The sequence below is a fragment of the Rhinolophus sinicus genome, linkage group LG16 (genome assembly GCF_036562045.2).
Source record: "Rhinolophus sinicus isolate RSC01 linkage group LG16, ASM3656204v1, whole genome shotgun sequence".
NCBI lineage: Eukaryota > Metazoa > Chordata > Mammalia > Chiroptera > Rhinolophidae > Rhinolophus > Rhinolophus sinicus.
Window position 1 is genome coordinate 16,884,236 of NC_133765.1, and position 23,005 is coordinate 16,907,240.

General features: G+C 39.5%; 1 protein-coding gene across 1 annotated transcript in view; it reads right to left on the bottom strand.

Moving 5' to 3' along the window:
* The window catches only part of MAPK1 (mitogen-activated protein kinase 1), an 86,114-nt gene that overhangs the window by 9,100 nt on the left and 54,009 nt on the right, over positions 1–23,005 (bottom strand). Inside the window, exons 3-6 of the mRNA XM_019710145.2 lie at positions 22,117–22,306; positions 15,283–15,399; positions 9,406–9,520; positions 8,969–9,100 (exon numbers count right to left, since the gene is read on the bottom strand). Coding sequence (XP_019565704.2) covers positions 8,969–9,100; positions 9,406–9,520; positions 15,283–15,399; positions 22,117–22,306 — 554 coding nt within the window. The remainder of the gene's footprint in view (positions 1–8,968; positions 9,101–9,405; positions 9,521–15,282; positions 15,400–22,116; positions 22,307–23,005) is intronic.

Genomic DNA, 23,005 nt, shown 5'->3' on the forward strand with positions numbered 1-23,005 from the left:
GGATGGCCAAAGGGCTAACTGCGGCTGGGACAAGGGCTAAGGAAAATGTGACAGAATACTTTTCCCGTATTTAGCATCAGGAGTAGGTTTCCATGAGAAACAATACATGTTAGAAAAGACATTAAGTAAAGAGATAGCAAAAGGGGCTTTTTAAAAAAATGTCTTTCATTTAATGATGCTCAGACCAGTGACTTTTAATTTAAGCAGCCGGTCCTTTCTTCAAATTAAATCCTAAGAGGAGCCTCAAGACAAACAGCAGGTAAGCAGCTACCCTAGCCTCTCTTAAGTCCTCGCTCACAGCCCCGAGCCATCCCTGAGAAATCCAAGGGCCCCAAGAAATCAATCTGAAAATCTATTACAAGTCTGAAAAAGAACACACATTTTTACAGAACACAGTGACACTAAAATAAAAAATCACTGGTATCTACTTAATGAAGCAGTTATAATTTATTAGGATATCAACCTCATCCATCTGCAAATTAGCAAATGCCACCTAAGCCCTAAGAGTAGAATGATAAAGGAAAATCATTTTAGTCATTTAATTACTAAAAAATGTTTTCAACCCTTGAGAACAGCACGCCAGTGCACTTTCTGAAGTGACTGCCTGTGTGCCAGGAAGTCACCTCGAGCGCAGGTGGAGGCTGGGGAAGCACCTTACTGCCTGAGGTCTCTAAACGGTGTGTCTGTGCATGTGTGTGCGCACGTGTTTGCATGCTCTGCTCTGATTCCTACTTGTGACTCCCCATGTTGCATGTCGTAATAATGTGGCAAACCACATGTTGGATAGAAAGAGAAATTCCACATCACAAAGAACTTTTCTCATGTCCATGAAGTGAACTGTAAAAAAGATTTTTTTAAAAAGCACACCGAATACATTTCTACAAACAGTACGTTTTCAAATTTATGTTTGGCCATATCAAATAATCTTTTTAATACACATAAGTGTACCTTAGGAAATTAGGGAACAATAACATTTTGCTTTACAGGCTAGACAACTTTTCAGAGCAGAGCAGAGCAGCTTGGAATCTAGACCTGTTGGGATTTGACGGAAGCTCTGTCTGGGCAGCAGAAGTGTTCATTCCTGTGGCTGTGACAGGGGGTCTTGGGCCCACAAACGGGACAGGTTTCAGAGGACGCTCTCTCAAGGGTCAGGACAATGTAGCATGATGGTCAAGAACTCAGGCACTTCCGGTTCAAATCTGAGTCCCACGGAATACCTGGCAGATGTGTAAATACATGACACACCTTTTGCTGAGTGAGTTTTAGAGTCTTATCAGTGATAGAGGTAACCTATCGCATTTCCTGCTCCTAACCCCCCCGCCCCCTGGCAAAATTGCTCACAGACATTTACCCAAGAAATTTCTTGAGATTAGAAGTCATTTGTCCGTTTGCCCAATTATATACTGTCTGTGTCGGGAAAGGTTCAGGAGGGCCTGGCCACAGTCTAAGAGCATTTCTAAATCATTTGGGGGGTACTTCCCCCCTCCAAATCTTGACAGTATTAAATAGGGAAGTACCTCAAGGCACCTAGATGTTCTGAAGCTTAAGCTTTTCTAAAAGAGATGTTAGTTCCTTCAGGTTAAAAAATCCTAGGCCCTTAACCTTCCAGGAACAATTTCAAAGGAAGATTTTTTTTTTTAATCTTTTTGTTACTTGAAAAATAACTGGATCTTTAGCCCCCCTTTACAGCAAGTGCTCTTTCTGTACTACTCACAGTTACAGAAGGGGAAAAGAAGAGAAATGGGAAGCAGCTGGCAGGTGCTGAGCCCACAGTCAGTGCCCGGCCTCCCTCCTCCCACACTAGACAACAATCCACTGGCACCACTCCGATGGCACGAATCACACCGCTTGTGTGCATGCTTCCCTGGATACAGGTTTTATTTCCCCTAAAAAGACTGAAGTCCCTCTGAGGCTGACCATGATTTCAGACTCTCCCTGATGCCCTCCCAGAACACACTTTCTCTTTAGCTTCAGTGGGTGCTTAGCAACATGACCCAACCCTTGTGGTTCAGCCTTCTGTCCTTCCCCTCTAGGGCAGATCCCAGGGTGGGTCATCTGACTGGCTCTCCATTGCACCACTTCGAGTCCGTCTCATCTACCTAGAGAAACTTGGATCCTAGATCACCTCCATCCTCAACCTGAATTTCTGAGTGGGGCCGGAAGAAAGACCTAGCTGTGTAAACTGTGCCTCTCAAACTTTCTGACCTCAGAACCCGACTTTTAAAAACTGAGGATCAATTTCAAAAAGCAGCTGATCCGGCTTCTAATTCAAACAACTGCACAAGTGCTTTTCCTTGCGAAAAACCACTACATTCAGTGTACAGACAGGTTCTACGTGTACTTCCCATTTTGTCACATAGAACATTAAAAAGACACACATGAAAGATGGAATTTAACGAGTGATTGCTTATTCCTGCTTCATTCTTACTGCAGTTGGCGTTGGTTTCCAGCCGCGGGGGCATGGCACTGTGTCGACTGCTTCTGCACCAAGAGTGCAGGTGGCAGCACAGAGCTGGTTAAGAATGCCTTAGTGTTGGTATGAAAATAGTTTTATCCTCATGGACACCCTGAAAGGACCTTGAGACTCTCTCCCTATTTAAAATCAATCCACCCTGACATGTGGCCTGATCACAACCACTTCCCCCTCATCTGGACCAGTCATTTCTGTCTCCTTTTCATTTCAAACTTCACACTCACACTCAATGTTTTAACTACCCTTATGTGGTCACCAATGACCTTTTAATTGGAAGACTCTCTGCTCTATGGAGAATGCTGAACATGTCCTCTTTCTGTTTCTGTGACATATTGTTTTAGTTATTTTCTTTGTCCATTCTTTCGACAGTTCTCAAGAGTTCCTATTTCATTGCCCACTGTAAGTTCACGTTCTCCAGCTTTTTACTCATCTCATTCTTCTATCGTCTCAATCTCTTGCTTGATTTCAAATGCCATGTGTTAAATAACTCCCAAATCTATCTTTAGCCTAGATCTCTTGATGAGACAAGTAAACAGTTACCAGGAGCGGCCTTGTGAGCTGGTAGGAGGGGACAGGCAAAGAATTAACAGGAGCGAGCTTGTGGGCTAACAGGAACAAGCTAAACATTAACCGCTTGGGTCTGAATCCCCTGGCTAGCACTACCCCTGCAAGCTGACAGCATCTTACATCCATCATAGGTGACCTACTGCAAACGGTAACCCCCTGCAAACTAACAATCACCCATCACAGATGAGAACAGAACAGTTTCCAATCACAACAGCAACCCCTGCAAGCTATTATAACATCCATCATAGATGGCAACAGGACAGTTCCAAGAAGACAATTACAACAGCAGCCCCCCTGCAAGCTGACAAACACCCTACATCTTGCATGGAAAAATATAAAACCCCAGCACTCCTTCTCATCGGCAGCTCTCCCCCATCGGACTCTGCCCTGGCTAGACTCCATTTCGCCAGTATCTCTCTCTCTGTCTCTCTCTTTTTGACTTTTAAAAGATTTTTCTTTAGATACTCTTGTAGAGTCTCGTAAATTCTTTTACATTCTGCAAACAACCAGGGGTCAATTCTATACCAAGACATCTCTCACCCAACCTTCAGATTAATATATACAAACCTCTAACAAAAGGATATAGCTTATGATCCTATTTACAACTAATATATGTATTTAAAGGGCAATAACAAAGCCTAAAGCTTTTCAAACAGTAGGTTATCTGAGAAATGGAGACAGACTTCTTACATGAACTATTTTCTTTAATTTTAAAAAATAAACAAAAGTGGGAGAGAAAGATGAGGATTCCTCATCTTTTTTCATCTGTTGGTTTTACTTGCCAGTGCCCACTGCCCTCTAATCATATGGAGCGGCGCTTGCCATGGGGGAGCGCTCAGGCTTGCCCACACTCCCTTGCCTGTGCTGCGGAAATGGTGACACTGGCTGGGCCACAGTCACCTGGGTGGGTTCTCTTCGCTACCATGACTAGTCAGGGATGGGGACAAAGAGGCAGTGAGTGTCAGTCCCATACTTGGGCTAAAGCTATCAGGAAACCAGTCAGTGTGAGCCTGGAGCTACTGGTGGCCACACCATGAGAAAAAAGACTAACAATAAAGATAGCAATGCTGAAAGAAACAGAAACCCAAATTCTGGTCAAAGTGACTGCGCCCAGGAACCCCAAGACTACTGAGCTTTTTCAGTTAACGGAGCCAGTAAAATCCTTCTCCAGGCCTAAGCCAGTCAGCAGTAGGTTCTCGTGAAGGCATCACATAGCTGATCTTTTTTTTTTTTTTTTTTTTAAAGATTTTATTGGGGAAGGGGAACAGGACTTTATTGGGGAACAGTGTGTACTTCCAGGCCTTTTTTCCAAGTCAAGTTGTTGTCCTTTCAGTCTTAGTTGTGGAGGGCGCAGCTCAGCTCCAGGTCCAGTTGCCGTTGCTAGTTGCGGGGGGCACAGCCCACCACCCCTTGCGGGAGTCGAGGAATTGAACTGGCAACCTTGTGGTTGAGAGCCCACTGGCCCATGTGGGAATCGAACCAGCAGCCTTTGGAGTTAGGAACATAGAGCTCTAACCGCCTGAGCCACTGGGCCGGCCTAAATATTGTTAATTTTTAATGGTATGACTTTTAAAAAGTATTTAATCATTAATTCTTTTGGAATTTACTTTGATGCGTGAGTAATGATTTCAACTGATTTTCTTCCAAATAGCTATTCAACTAGCCCAGCACCATCTGTTGAATAATTTTGGACTCTTAAGCTAGACTCCTCTGAAGAAAAAGCTACAATACTACTGGTTAAAGGGACTCAGCAGACAGAAATTTCCAACAAACATGTACAAAAATATTCAATCTCATTTTTCATAAAAGAAAAACAATTAAAATGCCACTTCTCCCCCATTGGGTTGGCAACTCCAAAAGTTCAATACCCAGAATTGCTGGAACAAAAGACATGTGACAGAATTGCCAAATTGTCCTCCAGAGAGACTCAACCAATTTACACCCCACCAGCTGTCTCTGAGAACATCCGTTTCCCCACAGCCTTGACCACACAGTGGATTTTCAAACTTTTTGACGCTTGCAACTGTGACGAGTGGAAAATAAAGGGAATTTCTTACTTTTCAATGGTCATATTTCATACAATGAACAAAATTGAGTACCTTTCCCTATATCTAAGAGCCATCCACATTTCCTTTTCTGTGAACTATCATTAACCAGACTTCAAAGCATTAACCTTTCAGCTTGAAAGTTTTAATCTCTTGAGTTCCTGGAGTTCTTCCATTCATTTCTTTATGTTATTTTCATATAAATCTAGACTACTGGCTGTTTTGTAGGCAAGCTCTTAATCTGTCTTATTGCCTTCTATGTCCAAGGCCTTAGAACCCCCTTGATGGCACAGAACCAGACACTGAGAACTATTACATGAATGAATTTATGTATGTTACAGTTAAAAACTACAAACAACCTGGTGACAGATTAAATTCTTTAGAGCTCCTCCCCATTGATGGGTGGATTTATTTCTTCACCTCTTGAATCTGGGCTGACTTGTGATTTGCTCTGACCAACAGATTGTGGCAGAAGTATCTGCATTTCTGAGATCTGGCCTTGAGAGACCTTGTAGCTTCTGCTCTGGCTCCTTTGGAATATTTCCATCATGAGAAGCCCAGCCTGGTCTACTGTAGGACGAGCAGCAACAGCACGGAGAACCAACTGCAAGATGATGTGAGGCCACCTTAGATCATGCGACTTGAGGCGAGCTGAGCAGACCCATCCAGTTGCGCCCAGCCCAATGTTCTTATGGACAAATATGTGGTGGCTGTCGAGTTGTGGAGTGGCTTGTTATGCAGCAAGCGATGACTGATTTGGACTTCAACGTCCCATATGAGACCAGCTAAAGACACGGTGGGTCAGCCCTACCTACCAGGGGACACTGCAGTCTCTCTTAGGAACCACAGATTTGGAAAGATGTCCAAGGCATATAAATGGAAAAGTTTCAGTCCTGAGAGCTCAGAATCTAGACCTACAAATGCCAGTGGTCTGGACATTCACACAACCCTGTGATGCAGCTATTATTACTAACACTACTTTATAAATGGGAAAACTGAGGCCCAGAGAGGTTAAGTGGTTTGTCCAAAGTTCATACAACTAGTAAGTCTCTGAGCTGTGGCGTGAACCCAGGAGCGGTCTGGCTGCAAAGCCTATGATTCTAACACACGAGGCCATACCACTCACTCTAGCACCGCCCACTCCATTTCTCCACTTCACTCTATTTATACTCCTTCCCTGCTTCTTCATTATATTTACCTAAAACCTACGTTTTAAAATTAACTTCCTGGATTTTAGCAGTGTTAATTATTATCTGAATAGAGCAATTTCAAAGTTCATAATCTTAACATAAGGAAAATAAGCTAAGAAAAATCTTAGAAAAAATCTGGTAACAAAACCCATGACTAACTATAGAAAAGATTAAGGATATAAACAGGAGGGAAGCCTGGGTGGTTTGTTTGTCGGAAAGTCTTAATTATGTACTTTTGTTATGTACACACCTCTTTAAAAAGGCAACTCAGGAAATAAGATTTAGGTAACATGCTTGGGACAATATAACACAGTCAGGCGCTGAATAATGTTTCAGGACAGACCAGATATACGACGATGGTCTACCTACCACTATCCAGCCTAGGTGTGTAGTAGGCTTTGTGTTAAGTACACACTCTATGATGTTCGCACAACAATGAAATTGCCTAACAATGCATTTCTCAGAATGTAGTCCTGTCATTAATGGTGCATGACTGTATACAAGCCAATCTAATCAGTAACATGTACAATGCATGTGATGTTCTAAATTTTAAAAATCCTACAATTAGAATACATTACATAATTATAACTAAATAGGTAGAAGTTGTGCACTCATTGGTACAGCAAAATGTTAAAGGTTATCTTGGGATTCTGGTAATTAAGAGTATTTCTTATTCTCTTACCTATTCTTTCTTCCAAACTATTTACCATAATATACCACCTTTATATCAGATTTTAAAAGATAATTCCTCCTATATCCAAAATAAAGTCAATTTTAAGCCACCATACATGACCTGAGTCATGTACTGACTCAGGTCAATACATGAAATAAATTCAACATCTAAGTAGACAGTTATTAAAGTTAAAAATACAGAAACACACACACAGATACACACACGCAAAAATTAGAAAAAGCTAAACTTTCAACAGAAAATTGAATGAAATTTATTGTAAAATCATTAAAGATAAACCATATATATGTACTTAAATGGAAAAATACTCAAAACACAATTCTATTAACAGTGATCTTTAGGGAATAATTATAAAAAGAATTTCGCCTTCTTAGTAAAAATATTCTGATAATTATTGAATTTTTACAAAAATGTTAACTTTTATAATAATTTTTAAAAACTGAATTTTAGGTAAAAATATGCCTGTGTAAGGACACAGAGAAAAATATGGAAGGACAAACACCAAGGTGCTGCTGGCAAGCCACTATCTCTCTCTCTGGTTCCTTATTCTGAATCCCTCTTCCACTTTCAAGGACTCTGAGTCCACCTAGATAATCCAGAATAATCTTCCTATCTTAAAGTCAGCTGACTTTAAGCAATCTTAACTCCCCTTTGCCAGGTAATCTAACATATTTAGAATCTGGGAATTAGGACCTGGACATCTTTGGGGGAGGGATCATTATTCTGCCTACCATAGCTTTATATAATAGTATACAGTTTTTAAAAAGTAGTTGCCTAATATATTTAAAAGACACACGTTAAATAGGAATAAAGGAAAATACAATTATTAGTTAACTTAAAAAAAAAAAAGCAAAGAATAAAATCCAGTGTATCACCTTTTTCTTCTATGAATTGTGCTCCTGGTGTCCTAAGAAATCTTCATCTAAGCTAAGGTCATGAAGATTCTTTCCTGTCTTCTTCTCAAAGTTTAAGTTTTAGGTCTTATACTTAGGTCTTTGTTCCCTTTTTCATTTTTTGCATATGGATGTCTAAATATTCCAACACCATTTGTTGAAGAGACTGACACAAGCAACAATATGGATAAATCTCAAGTGGAGAACCTAGACATAACAGGCTGCATACTGCATAATTACATTTATATGACATTCTGGAAAGAGCACGACTATGGGAACAGAAGTCATATCAGAGATCGCCAAAGACTCGGCGGAGGGAACTGAGTACAAAGGAGCACAAGGCACCTTTTGGGGTTGATGGAAATATTCCATTATCTTGAATGTGGTGGTACATGACTGTCTGTATTTGTCAAAATTCAAAGACTTACACAACTAAAAAAGGGTGAATTTTACTCTACATAAATTATTCTTCAATAAACCTCACTAAAAATGATCAAATGACAAGATAAAAAAAGGAGTAATTTGTTCTGCAGAATACTAGACTTTCTGAACTCCAAAAATGTGAACTTAATCCAAGTTAAAAAGTAGCAAAGCGGGGGCCGGCCCAGTGGCTCAGGTGGTTAGAGCTCCATGCTCCTAACTCCGAAGGCTGCCGGTTCGATTCACACATGGGCCAGTGGGCTCTCAACCACAAGGTTGCCAGTTCAATGGTGGGCTGTGCCCCCTGCAACTAGCAATGGCAACTGGACCTGGAGCTAAGCTGCACCCTCCACAACTAAGACTGAAAGGACAACAACTTGACTTAGAAAAAAAGGCCTAGAAGTACACACTGTTCTCCAATAAAGTCCTGTTCCCCTTCCCCAATAAAATCTTAAAAAAAATAAAAAGAAAAGCAACTAAAAGGCAGAAAGCTAGACAAGACACTCCCAGACTCCCTCAGCCTTCTACCACTGCTCCCAAATAAAAAGGGAAGAAAGCAATAAAGAGTGAACACGAAATAGGCATTATCCAATAGCTATAGGCTAATTTTTCAGGCTAGTGACCTAAAGATTTAACAAAACAAACAAAAAGCTAAGCCTAAGAAAAGTAATCAATGAAATAATATTTACCTTTGGAGTCAGCATTTGGGAACAGCCTGTTCCATGGCACCTTATTTTTGTGTGGAAGAGAAAGCAAATAGTTTCTAGCTTTTAAATTGATTATGCAATTCAGGTCTTCCTGTGATGGGGATCCAAGAATACCTATCAGATAAAATAATTAGCGGTTAATTATCAAGGCCAATGTAAATTGACCACACACCATCAGCTATAGGGCAGAATGGATCCTGATAATTAATGTCTTCTCACACCACCTCCCAATGTTTACTTTTCTTATTAACAAATTTTTACCAGGGTCCTTAACATTTTATATCAAGAAAGATTACAAATTCATGTCTTTCGTAGGTTACAGAGTTGTGAGAACTCTTAATTTAATGAAGTGACTCTGATGTAAATAGTGGGCAAGTAAACTGAGTAAATCTAGCCCCTAATGTGCCGAGAACCCTTACCCAGAATGTGGTTCAGCTGGTCGAGATAATGCTTCCCTGGGAAGATGGGCCTGTTGGAGAGCATCTCTGCCAGAATGCAGCCTACAGACCAAATATCAATGGACTTGGTATAGCCCTGCAGTAGAAAGAGAGGAAAAATGGAGAATGCTATCTGGTGTTACATAACACAGGAGATCTTCCTATATGACAGGCACATGGCTGACAGGAGTTTTAGCTTCTCCTTTAGCTCTATAATTCAGAAATAAATAAAAAAAAAAAAGAGCATGGAGAAACCAATAATAACTTGGCTTTCTTAGGAGATGATGAACAACCAAGATCACTTGATTCTATTTGTATCTTCAAAGTTGATTAACTTATTAAATTAGAATTTCCAAAGTATACTTCATTCTTCTTTTCACATGATTTGAAGAAAAGAATTAAAATTCTTATAAGCTGAAGCTAGATAAAGGAAAAAGCAGTAACACCCACTGCTTTAAAACATTTGTGGCCTACTCACTCGTTTTGGAAACCTGGAAACCAACTCAAGAGAAGGGGCACTGTTACACTTCCAGAATATCTTTATACATTTTGCAAATTGTTTTTTAAAAAGTCAAGCTGAAAACAGTTGATCTCTGCAAAAAAAAAAAAAAGGTATATGCTGGTTCCATCATATTTTACCAATCCCTATTTCTTGTCTTCTTTTTCTATTTATTTTTCAGGTATAATTTTTCTTTTAAAGAAATTCTATGGAAAGACAAGGAAGAATTATCTTTCTAAATCATACAACAATGGAAAAAGATGTTTCTCCAAAGGGTGTAAGCTGAATTTTATGGAAAATGCTAGGTGTACTAATAAATTGCAGAAGAAATGTAGAGAACAGCTGGAGAAAAATAAAATCAATTAAATATTAAAGCTTAGGGAAACTCAGCAACATTTTTTGGAAAATCAAATAAGGAATTAATGATCAGATCAAAAGCTATGATAAAATGGCGTTGAATTTCAAAATAATTATTTCCAAAATTCTTATAATCCAAAATAAATTTTGCTTTGAGCCAAAAGAAAACAAAGAGGAACATTTTAAAAACACAAAAAATAAATAAGTAAAAGGACTCAGGGCTCCCTGGAGAAATGGCTGCTCCAACTCTGGGACAGGGAAATACTGTAAGGTAAACCTGGGGCATAGGTACCTAAAAGCAAGGAAGTACAGTGGGGGCACATCAAAAGTGGCTCCCATGGGAAAATGTGGGACAATACAACCATCAAAATACAGAATGGCAGATAAGGATTATAAGCCATTGAATAATTAACCATGAATAATTAACCATGAATTGAATATTAACCATGAATTAATTAATGAAGAGAACTGAAAAATGATAGAGTTATGAAATCATCAATGGATGGTAATACTAGTTCGTGAAAGTTTGATGAAGGTAACTTGCACAGTCTTGAAGTATTTCTTCAAATACTTCAAATATTTCTAACAAATTCTTATTAGTTATTAATATAATTATCACTATAATTAACCATAATTATGGTGGAGACTTGGAGGACACCATCTTAACCAAAAGATCAACATGCACTCCACTGATATCGACATAAACCAGATATGCCCCAATATAATGCACTGAGAAGAGGAAAACATTGTGTCTGTGGTATTCATGCTCAAAATGCATAACACAAAACTGAGGTGTATTCTACAAAATATCTGACTTGCAACCCTTTGAAAATGTCAAGGTCAAGAAAGGCTGATAAACTATTTCAGATTAAAGGAGACTAAAGAAACAATGCAATATGTGAGCTTGGAACAGGACGGGAGGTGGTGAGAAAAGGTATAAAGATTATTATAGGAAAAATATCAGAAATTTGAATCTAAATTGTGTATTAGGTATTAGACCAGTGTTAAATTTCCTATTTTTGATTAGTGTACTATGGTCACGTTAGAGAATATCCTTCTAAGGCAGGGTTTCTCACCCTTGGCACTACTGACATTTCGGCTGGACAAGTTTTTGTTCTGAGGCTCTTCTGTGCCCCAGAGGATGCCTAGCAGCCTCTCTGCCCTCTAACCACTTGATGTCAGTAGCATTCCCCTTTCAGCTGTGAAACCAAAAATGTCTCTAAATACTGCTAAGTGTCATCGGAAAACACTAGAGCCACTGTTCTAAGGAAATAAACACTGAAATGTAAATGGTAAAGGACACACCTGTAAGTTATTCGCAAATGACTCAAAACACACACACACACACAAAATGAAAAAGCAAACAGGACAAAGGATAAAGAATTGTTGAGTTGATTCTGGAGTGAAGGGTATGCACAAGTTTTATCCAGCAGCAATCCAAGGGTGGGCCAGAGGCCCACATGGCTTCTAAGGATCGGAGAGGTGACACTACTTTTATACGACTACTATTAATGTTTTCTTTTCACCCTTCTCTCACAAGTCAAACCCCTCACAGGAGATTTTTCCAGAGGCTATGTGATGCTATACATGATATACATGTGATATGATACATGAAATGTAACAATATTCAGAAAACCTGCATAATAAAGTGAACCAGTACTTTCCAAATGCTTAACATTACAAAATCATGCATGGGAATAAATGTAAGCTAGATCAATGGACTGTAATAAAGCAGTACAAAAGGTTCACTGACATGGTTTCAGATTCCATGTTGCAATTTTAGGTTGGTGCAAAAGTAATTGCAGTTTTTGCAATTATTTTGCACCAACCCTAATAACTTTTCATTGGTTGAGTTGTGGTAGTAATATCAAAGAAGAATAGCAACAAGTAACTGAAAAGACTACTAACCTACTCCCTTTCCCCAACTATGTATCTATCTATGTGAAGACTTTTCTCTATTAACTTACACCCAAACAACATACTTAACAGACTTGAGTGTAGATCCAGATGAGAATCCAGCAGGATTCTATTAAGCCAGACAATGAAGAGATTTGCAAAAATGAAAATGCCACTTCTTACTAAAATGTTTTTATTGTGGAAAAATAAATGACAAATATTTGAAAATAAATGACAAATATCTAATTTATGCTATAACATGTAATAGGTTTATTATTGTTGTTTTAAAATTAATACTTTTTTAAAGTTTCAGTTTTAATTCCTATATAGTAAACACTGAGAGATAAAACCCACGTAAACAAAACCTGCTCGGGGTCTTCGATAATTCTTAAGAGATTGAAGGACCCAGGGTCTTAAGGCTAGAATGGCTGAGAACGACTGCCTTGTAATTTTCTTAATATGTTTCTGCAAGTTGAAAATTCTGTCAAAATGAAATGTTACAAATTCATACACATGCACACAGCACTCTAGCTGCTCAAACTGGGACAATATGAGTATTAAAAAAAATAAAAAATGGACAGCACATTGAAAAGAAAATCCATGAGTCCACAGTAATGTTTTAAAAACAAAGGTGGGAGACAGAGGAAGAGAAAGAGAAAAAAGGGAAAACTTTTTCATAGAAGAGTGCCAGCTACCGTTGTTTCCCCGAAAATAAAACCTGGCCGGACCACCAGCTCAAATGCGTCTTTTGGAGCAAAAATTAATATAAGAGCCAGTCTTATTTTAATATAATATAATTATTTTAATGTAAGACCGGGTCTTATAATGTATAATGTAAGACTGGGTATAATATAATACGACATGATATAATACCAGGTCTTATATTAATTTTTGCTTCAGAAGATGCATTAGAGCGGATGGTCTGGCTAGGTAGTACATGTAAAAGGAAAAATAAATTTAGAAAAATCACCATTTTGCAAAGCCCAATATTGTAACTAATAGAAGCAAGGGTCATCAAGGGGTAAACCTCCAGGGGAAAGGCTGCTGGGAAACAGAAGATCCACATATATGGTTTCTAAGAATTTGTGGGGTTTAACGTGCGGGAAAGGTATGACCTAAACCTAGCCATGCGGAACCAGTCCGAAGAATTCAGAATGTAAACTATTCTGCAAAACAACTCGTCTGTACTCTGCAAAGTATTCCAATGTCAAGAAGACGACAAGAAGGGCAGGAGGACTGTTTCTAGACTGAGTACAATGTGTGAAACTTGAACTAATGCATTGAAAACAAAAATAGTTGTACAGAACTTTTGTGGAGGGCAACTGGCATGTCACTGAATTAATGCTGCCGATCTTAGGTGTGCTAAGGGTATTGTGGCTGTGGGGAGAGAACACCCCCGCTTTTTAGAAGTATTAGTATGCCCAAAGGATCTAGAAAGAAAGTGTTAGTTTATGTTGGTGAAGTGTCAGAGAGTTTGACAAAAAAGAGAAAGGAAAGGAGGGAGGCAGAGACAGACAGGGAGATGTTACTAGCGGGTGAACCTAGGTAAAGGGTATATGGCTGTTCACTGTACTCTCAGTTCTTCTAGTGTTTGAAAAGGCTCTCAATTAATAAATACACTGCCAGAAGTAACATTCGCAGGCTGCCAATAAAAAAGAATTTCACTATACACTACAGTTAACTCGGAAGGAGAAAGGAGAGCTGGGCACCTTGAAGAACAGAGGCCACCCTTCCTGGCTACTGCCCCCTGGAGGGTGACTGAGAAGTGAAGACAGCGGCGGCATGCCGGGAAGGAGGATACAAGACCTTGAAGCTAACCAGGATAAAAAGCGCACTGACAGCTCTCCTTCACAACTAGCAGGCACCAGACACATGCATTTCATTGCCACTGGTTTGGAATGGCTGTCACGTGGTCAGTCCAAAGAAAGAGCCAGGTGTGCAGGATTATTTGTAATACAGAATTATGAGAATTGACATAGCATTGTCTTCTTTAAAACATCTGTTATGCCAAATCCTTCTTTACAAAGGAATTTATTTTAATGGAATTTTACTTTTATAACTGAACTGAACAAATGTATGATCTCAAGAATAACTAACTGCTTTAAACATATTCCATTTCCTCACATAAGCAAGCTAATGTTCTTCCCAAACCCTTCTACTCATAATGGATGAAGAGAATCCAATTTCTGGTTCTTAGACCTCACACGAGGCCCAATGTATATTTTTATTGCTTTTCTTCATGTAATCTTAACGTTACATTACGGTAAATGGAATTAAGTTCAAGAATCTTATAATCTTGAGATATTAGATACAGGAAGTATATCAGGCTCACTTAAATCCTCCAAATATGGCACCTTATTCACATACTATTTGCAAATGATACATTAGAAATGTTGAATCTCCGCAGAAGCCCTCAAAGCTTGCCACCTAAAAAGCCTAACAAAGATGTCATACTTCACTTTTTCTTGCTTTTATGTATTTATTTAATCATTTCTTCTGACCAAGACACAGACCTTGTTAGAAGAGTTTGCCTGGGACCTGGATGCACTCTTCACACCCACTTGGAGATCAGAGGAACACATGTCATTTGGATTACCATATAATTTTAGAAGAACCCACAGCAGTTCCTTCTTTCCACACTTATGTTTTCTCCAAATTCTATTATAATTTTGAAGAGATTCTTATGATCAGATAAACCTGATCTTTACAGAACAGCCCTGGTCCACGTTCACAGAAGACTCACTAACAGATAACCTCTAACAAAAACCCAGCCTCCCCCAGCAGTGGTAGCAGCAGGTGTAAAAGCTGCCACCGGTATAAGGTCAGGAGAGCTGACCAAGGGGTGGGACAAAGACCATTTATTTTAACAGTGACCACAGAGGCACACCCTCCAACTCTATATAACATACCAGGTACTACTCCAGCTGAGGTGGAGAGGCCAAAACCCAAGGCCCAGAAGTTCAGTGCAACAGGAGATTATGACCGCACCTTGGTTCTGGCCAAACAGGCGGGCCAGACAGGCCAAGACTCAACCCAGGTAGAAACAGGCTTACCGAGAGGGAGGCTTTTTCTTCCTGGTTTTCTTTTTATGCAAATTTGGCCCTTACCTTGGAATTCAACATAATTTCTGGAGCCCTGTACCAACGTGTGGCTACGTACTCCGTCAGGAACCCTGTGTGATCATGGTCTGGGTCTGCAACACGGGCCAAGCCAAAATCACAGATCTGAGAGAGAAAGAAAGGTGACAACTTAGGGATTCTACCCAATTTAATATCAAAACATCATAAACATAAAAAAAGACAGTAATAATTATGGTAATAAGTAGTTGCTACTGTTACGATGTGGCAGATATTTTGCTGGGAATTCTACACGCTCATTCTTACTTAATACTCACAACAACCTGAAAGGCAGTGATGACCATCTACATGTGAGAGCCGAGGAACAGGCTGGAGGAGTCTGTATCAGGACACGTTTGAAGAGGCACATCCCACCTTTCATTATCTTTTATCCCACATCAATCTCATTTAGGTCGCTTGACAAAAACTGTTCTGTGCAAAACTAAAGTCACCAAGGAGCCTCTGGTGCCCAGGAGCCTTTCTAGGGCCCTCACCTACTGGCACCCCCAGGATCATGAGTGCTAGGACCAGCTCCTCAACTGGCAATTCTACTTCTCAGACTTCACTGACTGCTGTTCTTCCACCTGTTCCACGAGTGTAGGTATTTCCAAAGATTTTTCCCCTTCCTTGTAGTCAAATCCACTCCCAAAGCTTTAAAAGATGTTTCTTAAACTGAAGACAAATCTTTCTTTTAAATTAAATACGCAGTTTCTAATTTCTCCTGACTCACAAAAGTACTGCTGGCCTTTCATTATCTGGCCATCTAATACTTCGGTGCTACTCCAGACTTCAACATATATAAAATATAACCACAATATACTTAGTTCAATATAATTGCAGGATATTTTAAGTCTTTGGTTCCTGGGGAACGAACCCGAGAAAGAGAGAAGTATGTTGACAAAGATAGGCCAGAATACAGAAGACAGCTTGGAAGACAGACTAGTTTGCAGGCTTCCTGCTTTAATTCAGCTAAGAAATGATCAGGGCCAGAACTCAGGCCATAAGTGGAGGCAAGAGGAAGGGCCATGCCTAAGCGATAGTCATAGCACTTAAATGGACAGCAATCTCTGCTTAGGTATCTCATAGCTGAGTGCCTCCATCAGTCAGCAAGATTCAGGAATGCTCCCATCGACCTCACAAATGTCATCCTCCCGCCTTGGACACTGGCATCATGTAGTCTCTCGGATCCCACAGGCCCTGCTGTTTGCTTCAACTATAGCATTCAAGAAGTCACATATCTGTGTTGCATAATTTCCGTCTTTTGACATATTGTCACTGTACCTTCAAAAGAAGCAAATAGTACATCTGCTTCCTCAGTCACTACTTCAAAGGCCACTTTCTATGTGTACTCTCACAGAGGTGCAGTGAGGCAATCCTGAGTCCCGCTCCATGGCTCTGACAGCTAACTCTAGCCCCTGTACTCGTTCAGTCTACATAACCTCCACCACAGGCACTGGTCTCGCCTTTCAAAGCTGGCTTGCTTGCCAATGCCAGTACACCCCTGACACCCACGGGCCTGTTAGAGGATCTGGTTGATGTATGGCCACAAGCTTTTAAGGGGGATCACCGTGAGTTCTAAGTTTGGCTTACTTGATCTTGAGGCTTTCATGTACCTGCACTCTATTTGTTTCTTTAGAATCTTTTGTACCAATTCCTGAAGTAAACTGCAGGAAGCCTTCTAAGTACTTGTGCCCAGGAGGTTCACCAGCAACATGATCCCATCTGGCACGATTTCCAACTTAGAGAAGCAATGAATGATTGATTTCTTCTTACATCTCTGCCATTCAGAGCCCTCACCTGCTATGTTGGACTACCACGGATACATTTCAATTCTGTGTGGCCTGAACTTTTCACTATCTGTGATCCGTAGTTTCTCTTTTTTTCAGGGCTAACACTTTATTTTCTGATTCAAGTTCAAACAGAGCTAACCACTCAGTGTGCCTTCTGTAGTATAAACGGACACTTGAAGCCACATTCTGAATCATGCAGAGAAGAAATACTGTGTCTTGTCAGCAGAAAGAAACGAGCACAAGCCCCAGACCACGGCCACAGACCCTTCACTGTTCTCTAGGCACCGTGTCACACAGACTGGCTGGGTCTAGACTTGATCCATTTTTTTGTGGATCAGTTGAATCACAAAACAAATCCCACATAGATATTTTTAGAAATCAGAATAAAATAAATTCACAGGTCAATGAGGACAAATATTGAGGCTGATGTCTCCACACTCCTCTCGACTTAGACGAAAGCTAAATTGTTGCCTATGTGTTACTTCTAAAATACAAGTCACCCCTCTGGCTCAAAAATCTTTTAACCAATCACCTCTACCTACTGAATGAAGTCCACATTCTTTAAGCACGAGTTTCAAGACCATTTACAAACTGCCACCAAGCCATCTTCCTGATCGTGTCTCTCCCATCTCTCTTTCTCTCTCTCAATAAAAAAAGCAGTAATATTTATGACAATTCCTTGTCATAAGGAGATAAGACAATAGAAAGGAGATAGACAAGCGTATGGTACAAGAAACATAAAATGACCTATAGTCCTCCTACCTGGCTACTCTTTGGGCAATGTAAATTCAAATTTTCATGAAACAAAGGAAGCTCCAAAGACAGGTTTCATTTCGTATCTTCCAGAGTCCAGGCACACCCAGAACCACACATGCTGCGATCCCAGCATCCCAAGACTAATGGGATTTCTGTGGGCTCAGCCTAGCAAAAAGCAAGGACACAGACTGCTGGAGAACACATCTCCGTGGCAGTTCACCAAAAAGAAGTTAGCAGACTTTCCAATCCCTTGTGTCTGTGGTCCTGAGACATAAAGGGAAAGTCTACAAGAGAGGAAGCCAGGAGGGCCCTGAGAGGCCAGCATCTGCTGGGTCTCAGGGCTTCAGATAACAAATGCAAAGCATGTTTATGGAAACCAAAAAGAAAGCTCATTGCTATTGGCCTTAACTGATACCAGGGTTCATAGTTAAAGGCCTAAGACACTGAGAAGAGCTGATAATCTGAGGGCTCAAGAGTAGGAAACACTTCAGTAACACATAAGGCAAAGGAAAAAGGAAGAAATGAAGTAATTACCTATTTGAAAATTCAAAAGACCCTAAATAATAAGAGGTGAGTAAGGCCACAGGTTACAAACTTTCTAGGCACAGGGGCCTGTGGGATGAGCAGCAGGATGACCCCAAGGTACTGAGGATGTGATGGGTGTACAGTGACTCCAGAGCTCAAGCGGAGAAGACTTTTCCCTATCGGTGCTTTCTCAACCCAGATCACCTGAACTGCCACCATACCCTGACCTGCCTTTTGGACATGCTCACCATGACAAATCTGTGACTTAGTGACATACCACACTCATCTTTGGAATGAGATTCTCTCTGGAATATTTATGCCCATGTGAACAGTGCACAGCCTATATGTACATTTTTGAAACGGGTGAATTATGCTGCCGTAAATATCTAGACCCTCCTATTGTGTTTCTGAGTCTGTGTATTAAATTGGGTTTTAAAAACAATGCCTGGAATAGTGCAGATGACCAAGAATACACCTAGCAGTGTAGGTGTAAATTTTGGTGAGTAGTGAATAAAATGGCCCTACATAAAGAGAAGTCCACAGTATAGAGAAAACAAAGAAGTGTGATTCTATTTGTCATCTTTTTTATTTCCCTCCCTTCCCCGCCATTTGTCTTCTTAAAGATGAGCATCTTCATGCAAAAGTAAGTCAACTTTCCCCAGAAATATTATATACTTTAAACACTGATTGAAAATCTCTCTCCAAAAACAAACAAAAGCAAACTGCCATAATAACACTGTGGCAGAAAGAAAAAAGAGCAACACTAGGAGACAGAAAAATATTCATTGTAATTTTTCAAGAAAATCACTAAGAGCCAACAAAGTGTGGCCAATCCTAAAAGGACCTTCATTCCTTTTGTTCTCACCTGGCTTTTAATTGCACAGATCCATCAGAAAGGATCTGGTTACATCCCATGTGGAAAATACATGAATCTAATTTGGAAGGATCCTAAGAGGTAACAGAGGCCAATCCAACCGTTTCTGATGTAGGAAGCTGACAGTATGTCAGCCACCCTGTTTTAAACCCCCAATGACAGCAGATAAGCTGACCACCTAATGACAGAACCCACTGCCTTTTTTTTAGATAGTTCCAGAAGGCTCTCCATGATTACTTCCAACCAACCTCTCCAGCTCAGTGTCAGTGACTCCCTGTTACTCATCCAAAGCTGCAGCCACACAGAGAAGGTCTCAGTTCGTGCATTAGTTCCTGACTACTTACCTTTATTTCTGTTGTTCCTTCTGCTTCCAATATCCTATGCCCACCATAGCCACTTGTCTACTGAAAGCCTTCCATCCTTAGAGGGATACCTCCTTCTTCTTGATGCCTCTCACAGCCCTAGCCAGCACTAACCCGCCTCTCGTCTTTGCGTTTGTACACCATGCTTTTCAATATCTCAGTTACAGCAGATATTACAATCATTTATCGTTTCAGATTTCTGACCTATCCGTTTTCAGATTTCAGGGACAGACACTCATCTCCCTTGCCAAGTATACTGTACTGGGCTTCTCACAGGAATGTCTGTTGAACTGAAGTCCAAGAAATGATCACTGCTTTAAATCTATATGTACTTTTTAAACAGCTTTATTGAACTATAATTCACATACCATAGACTCACCCATTTAAAGGATACAATTCAAAGGATTTTGGTATTATAATCACAGGGTTATACAACCATTACCACCATCCAATTTTAGAACATTTTTATAACCCCAGAAAGAAATCTTGTACCCATTAGCAGTCTCTTTCTAATCCTACCGGTCCTAGGCAACCACTAATCTACTTTCTGTCACTATAGATTTGTCTGTTCTAGACATTTCATATGAATGGAACTATACAGTATGTGGCGCTTTATGATTGGCTTCTTTCACTTACATTACAATGTTTGCAAGATTCATCTGTGTTGTAATATGTACTAGTACTTCACTCTTTTTTATTCCATTGTATGAATCTACCACATTTTACTTATTCATCATCATCTGGACATTCGAACTGTTTCAACTTTTGGGCTATTTTGCTACTATGAATATTTGTGTACTAGCTTTTGTGTGGACATGTTTTCATTTCATTTCACTTAGGTATACATGAAGGAGTGAATTCCTTGCCAATATTTATCATTTGACTTTTTGATTATAGCCATCCTAGTTTGTATGAAGTGGTATCTCACTGTCGTTTTGATTTACTACTAACTAATGATGTACTTATTGGCCATTTGTATATGTTCTTTAGATAAATTTCTATTCAGGAGCTTTGCCTGTTTTTTTGGTTTGGTTTTGTTTTTTTAAAGAGGGCGCAGCTCAAAGTGGCCCATGCGGGAATCGAACCAGCAACCTTGGTGTTAGTAGCAAGGCACTCTAACCAACTGAGCTAACTGGCCTGGCCACCCCTTCCCTTTACCCATTTTTAAATTGGGTTATTTATTTTTAAATTGTTGAGTTGTAAGTTTTTCATATATTCTAGATGTTTCTTATCAGGTCTATGATTTTCAAATACTTTCTAATTCTGTGGGTTATCTTTCACTTTTTTGATCATTTACTTTGTAGCACAAGTTTCTAACCTTGAAATCAAGGTTAGAATTTTTCTTTTGTTGCTTGTACTTTTGATGTCACATCTAACGCAAGATTGCAAAGATTACTCCTATGTTTTCTAACTATATTCTAGTTTTACCTCTTAAATTTAGGTCTTTGATCCATTTTGAGTTGATTTTTATACATGATGTGAGTGAGCTGGGGTCCAATCTTATTTTTTTGGATATTGCTATCCAACTGTTCTAGCACCATTTACTAAAAAGACTATTCTTTCCCCAATGAATTATACTGGCATTCTTATCGAAAATCAGTTGATCATAAACATGGATTTATTTATTGACTCAGTTCTATTCCCTTGAGCTACATGAATACTCTTACGCCAATATCACTGTCTTGATTACTACAGCTTTGTAGTAAAGTTTTGAAATCAGGAAGTGTGAGTCCTCCAACTTTATTCTTTTGTAAGATTGTTTTGGCTATTCAGAGCCTCTTGCATTGCCACATGCATTTGAGGAACCACCTGTCCATTTCTGCAAAAAAGCTACCTGGGGCTTTGACAGGGACTACAATGAATCTATAGATTATTGGGGAGTACTATTACCTTAACAATACTAAGTCTTCCAATCCATGAATATGGGATGTCTTGCCATTTATCTAGGTCTTCTTGAATTCACATGCATTTTTAGCAGACTGAATCCACATCCCTTCATCATATCTAAGAAATCTGTAGATCTCCTTACTCATTTAGCTCTGCTATTAAAATAGAAATATATTTGTTGCCCATTTTCAAGAGAATTCTCAGGACTATAAAGGGTCTAGAGTTTCCATATTTACTGGGAATGCCTTATTAGGTATTAAAGTCATTGAGGTTTTTTGAGGATTCTTGGTATAAAGTTTATTGAAAAAAATCGACCAATGAAACATCATTTTTTAACTTACACACATAATGCACATGATCCTATTTATTTATAGAAGTATAGAAGTACACATGTATGTTAGCAGCATAAGAAAAAAATACACCAATCTGTTACAGTGGTTACCTCTGGAGAGGAAGGAGCAAGGGGATGGAAAGGAAGAGAATTTCCTCTAGCTTTTTTTCTTTTTGCCATAAGAATGTTTTCATGTATTTCTGGTGTAACTTTAAATATGAGTAACAATAAATAGAAACATGCCCCAGTAAAAGAGTTTTTTCCATATATATCACCCTAAGAGTAAATAACCTGGCTGACCTTGAGATCGCAGGTGGTGTTGAGCAGCAGGTTGGAAGGTTTGAGGTCACGGTGCAGTACGTTAGCTGAATGGATATACTTTAACCCTCTGAGGATCTGGTAAAGAAAATAGCAGATATGGTCGTTGCTGAGGTGTTGTGTCTTCAAGAGCTTGTAGAGATCTGTTTCCATGAGGTCCTGTACTATATATCTATTTGGACAGGTTAAGGTAACACACCAAATAGCTAGTCACACTTAGCAAAACACTGAAAACAAAATGAACCCCTTCCCCCAAAGGTCCATTATTATATCATGAGGCCCACGAGGGAAATGAGAAACTAAAACTTGGTATACTCTTATGGAAGGTATCTGAAGTAATTAACTCCTCTTGAGACAAGAGGCATTATAACTGCGTGGTATGACTGATTATGGGCCTAAACTGAAACCTGAAACAGGCTGTTATGGAAATATAGGCTAATCTTGAAGTTTCGGCTTCCCTGTTCTCCAAGTTATTCACCAACAATAAAGCCCTTCGAAGGCTTGTTGGAAAGGACTGGGAGAAAGCATCATATATTTCCTCCTCTCTCTCTGGCCCAGCAGTAACTTGTAATGTCACTGTTCTTTTACCTTCCTTCTTGTCCCCTTCTTTTCCTTAAAAATCAACCAACTTTTGGAAATACAGGCCTAAAACATATTGCTACTAAATTCAACCCTCAGTTTATTTGATTATTCAATTAATGTTAAGATCCTAAATAAATAAGACTATGGGAAAGTCATGCTAAGAAGGGACTTGTGCTAGTTTTGACCCTCTTGCTTTCATGCCTCTCCTTGTATCTAAGTATCTAGAATTTTAGCTATGGCTAACTTCTTTCTTATAGGAATTAAATTATAAAATCCTTTAGCTTTTAAC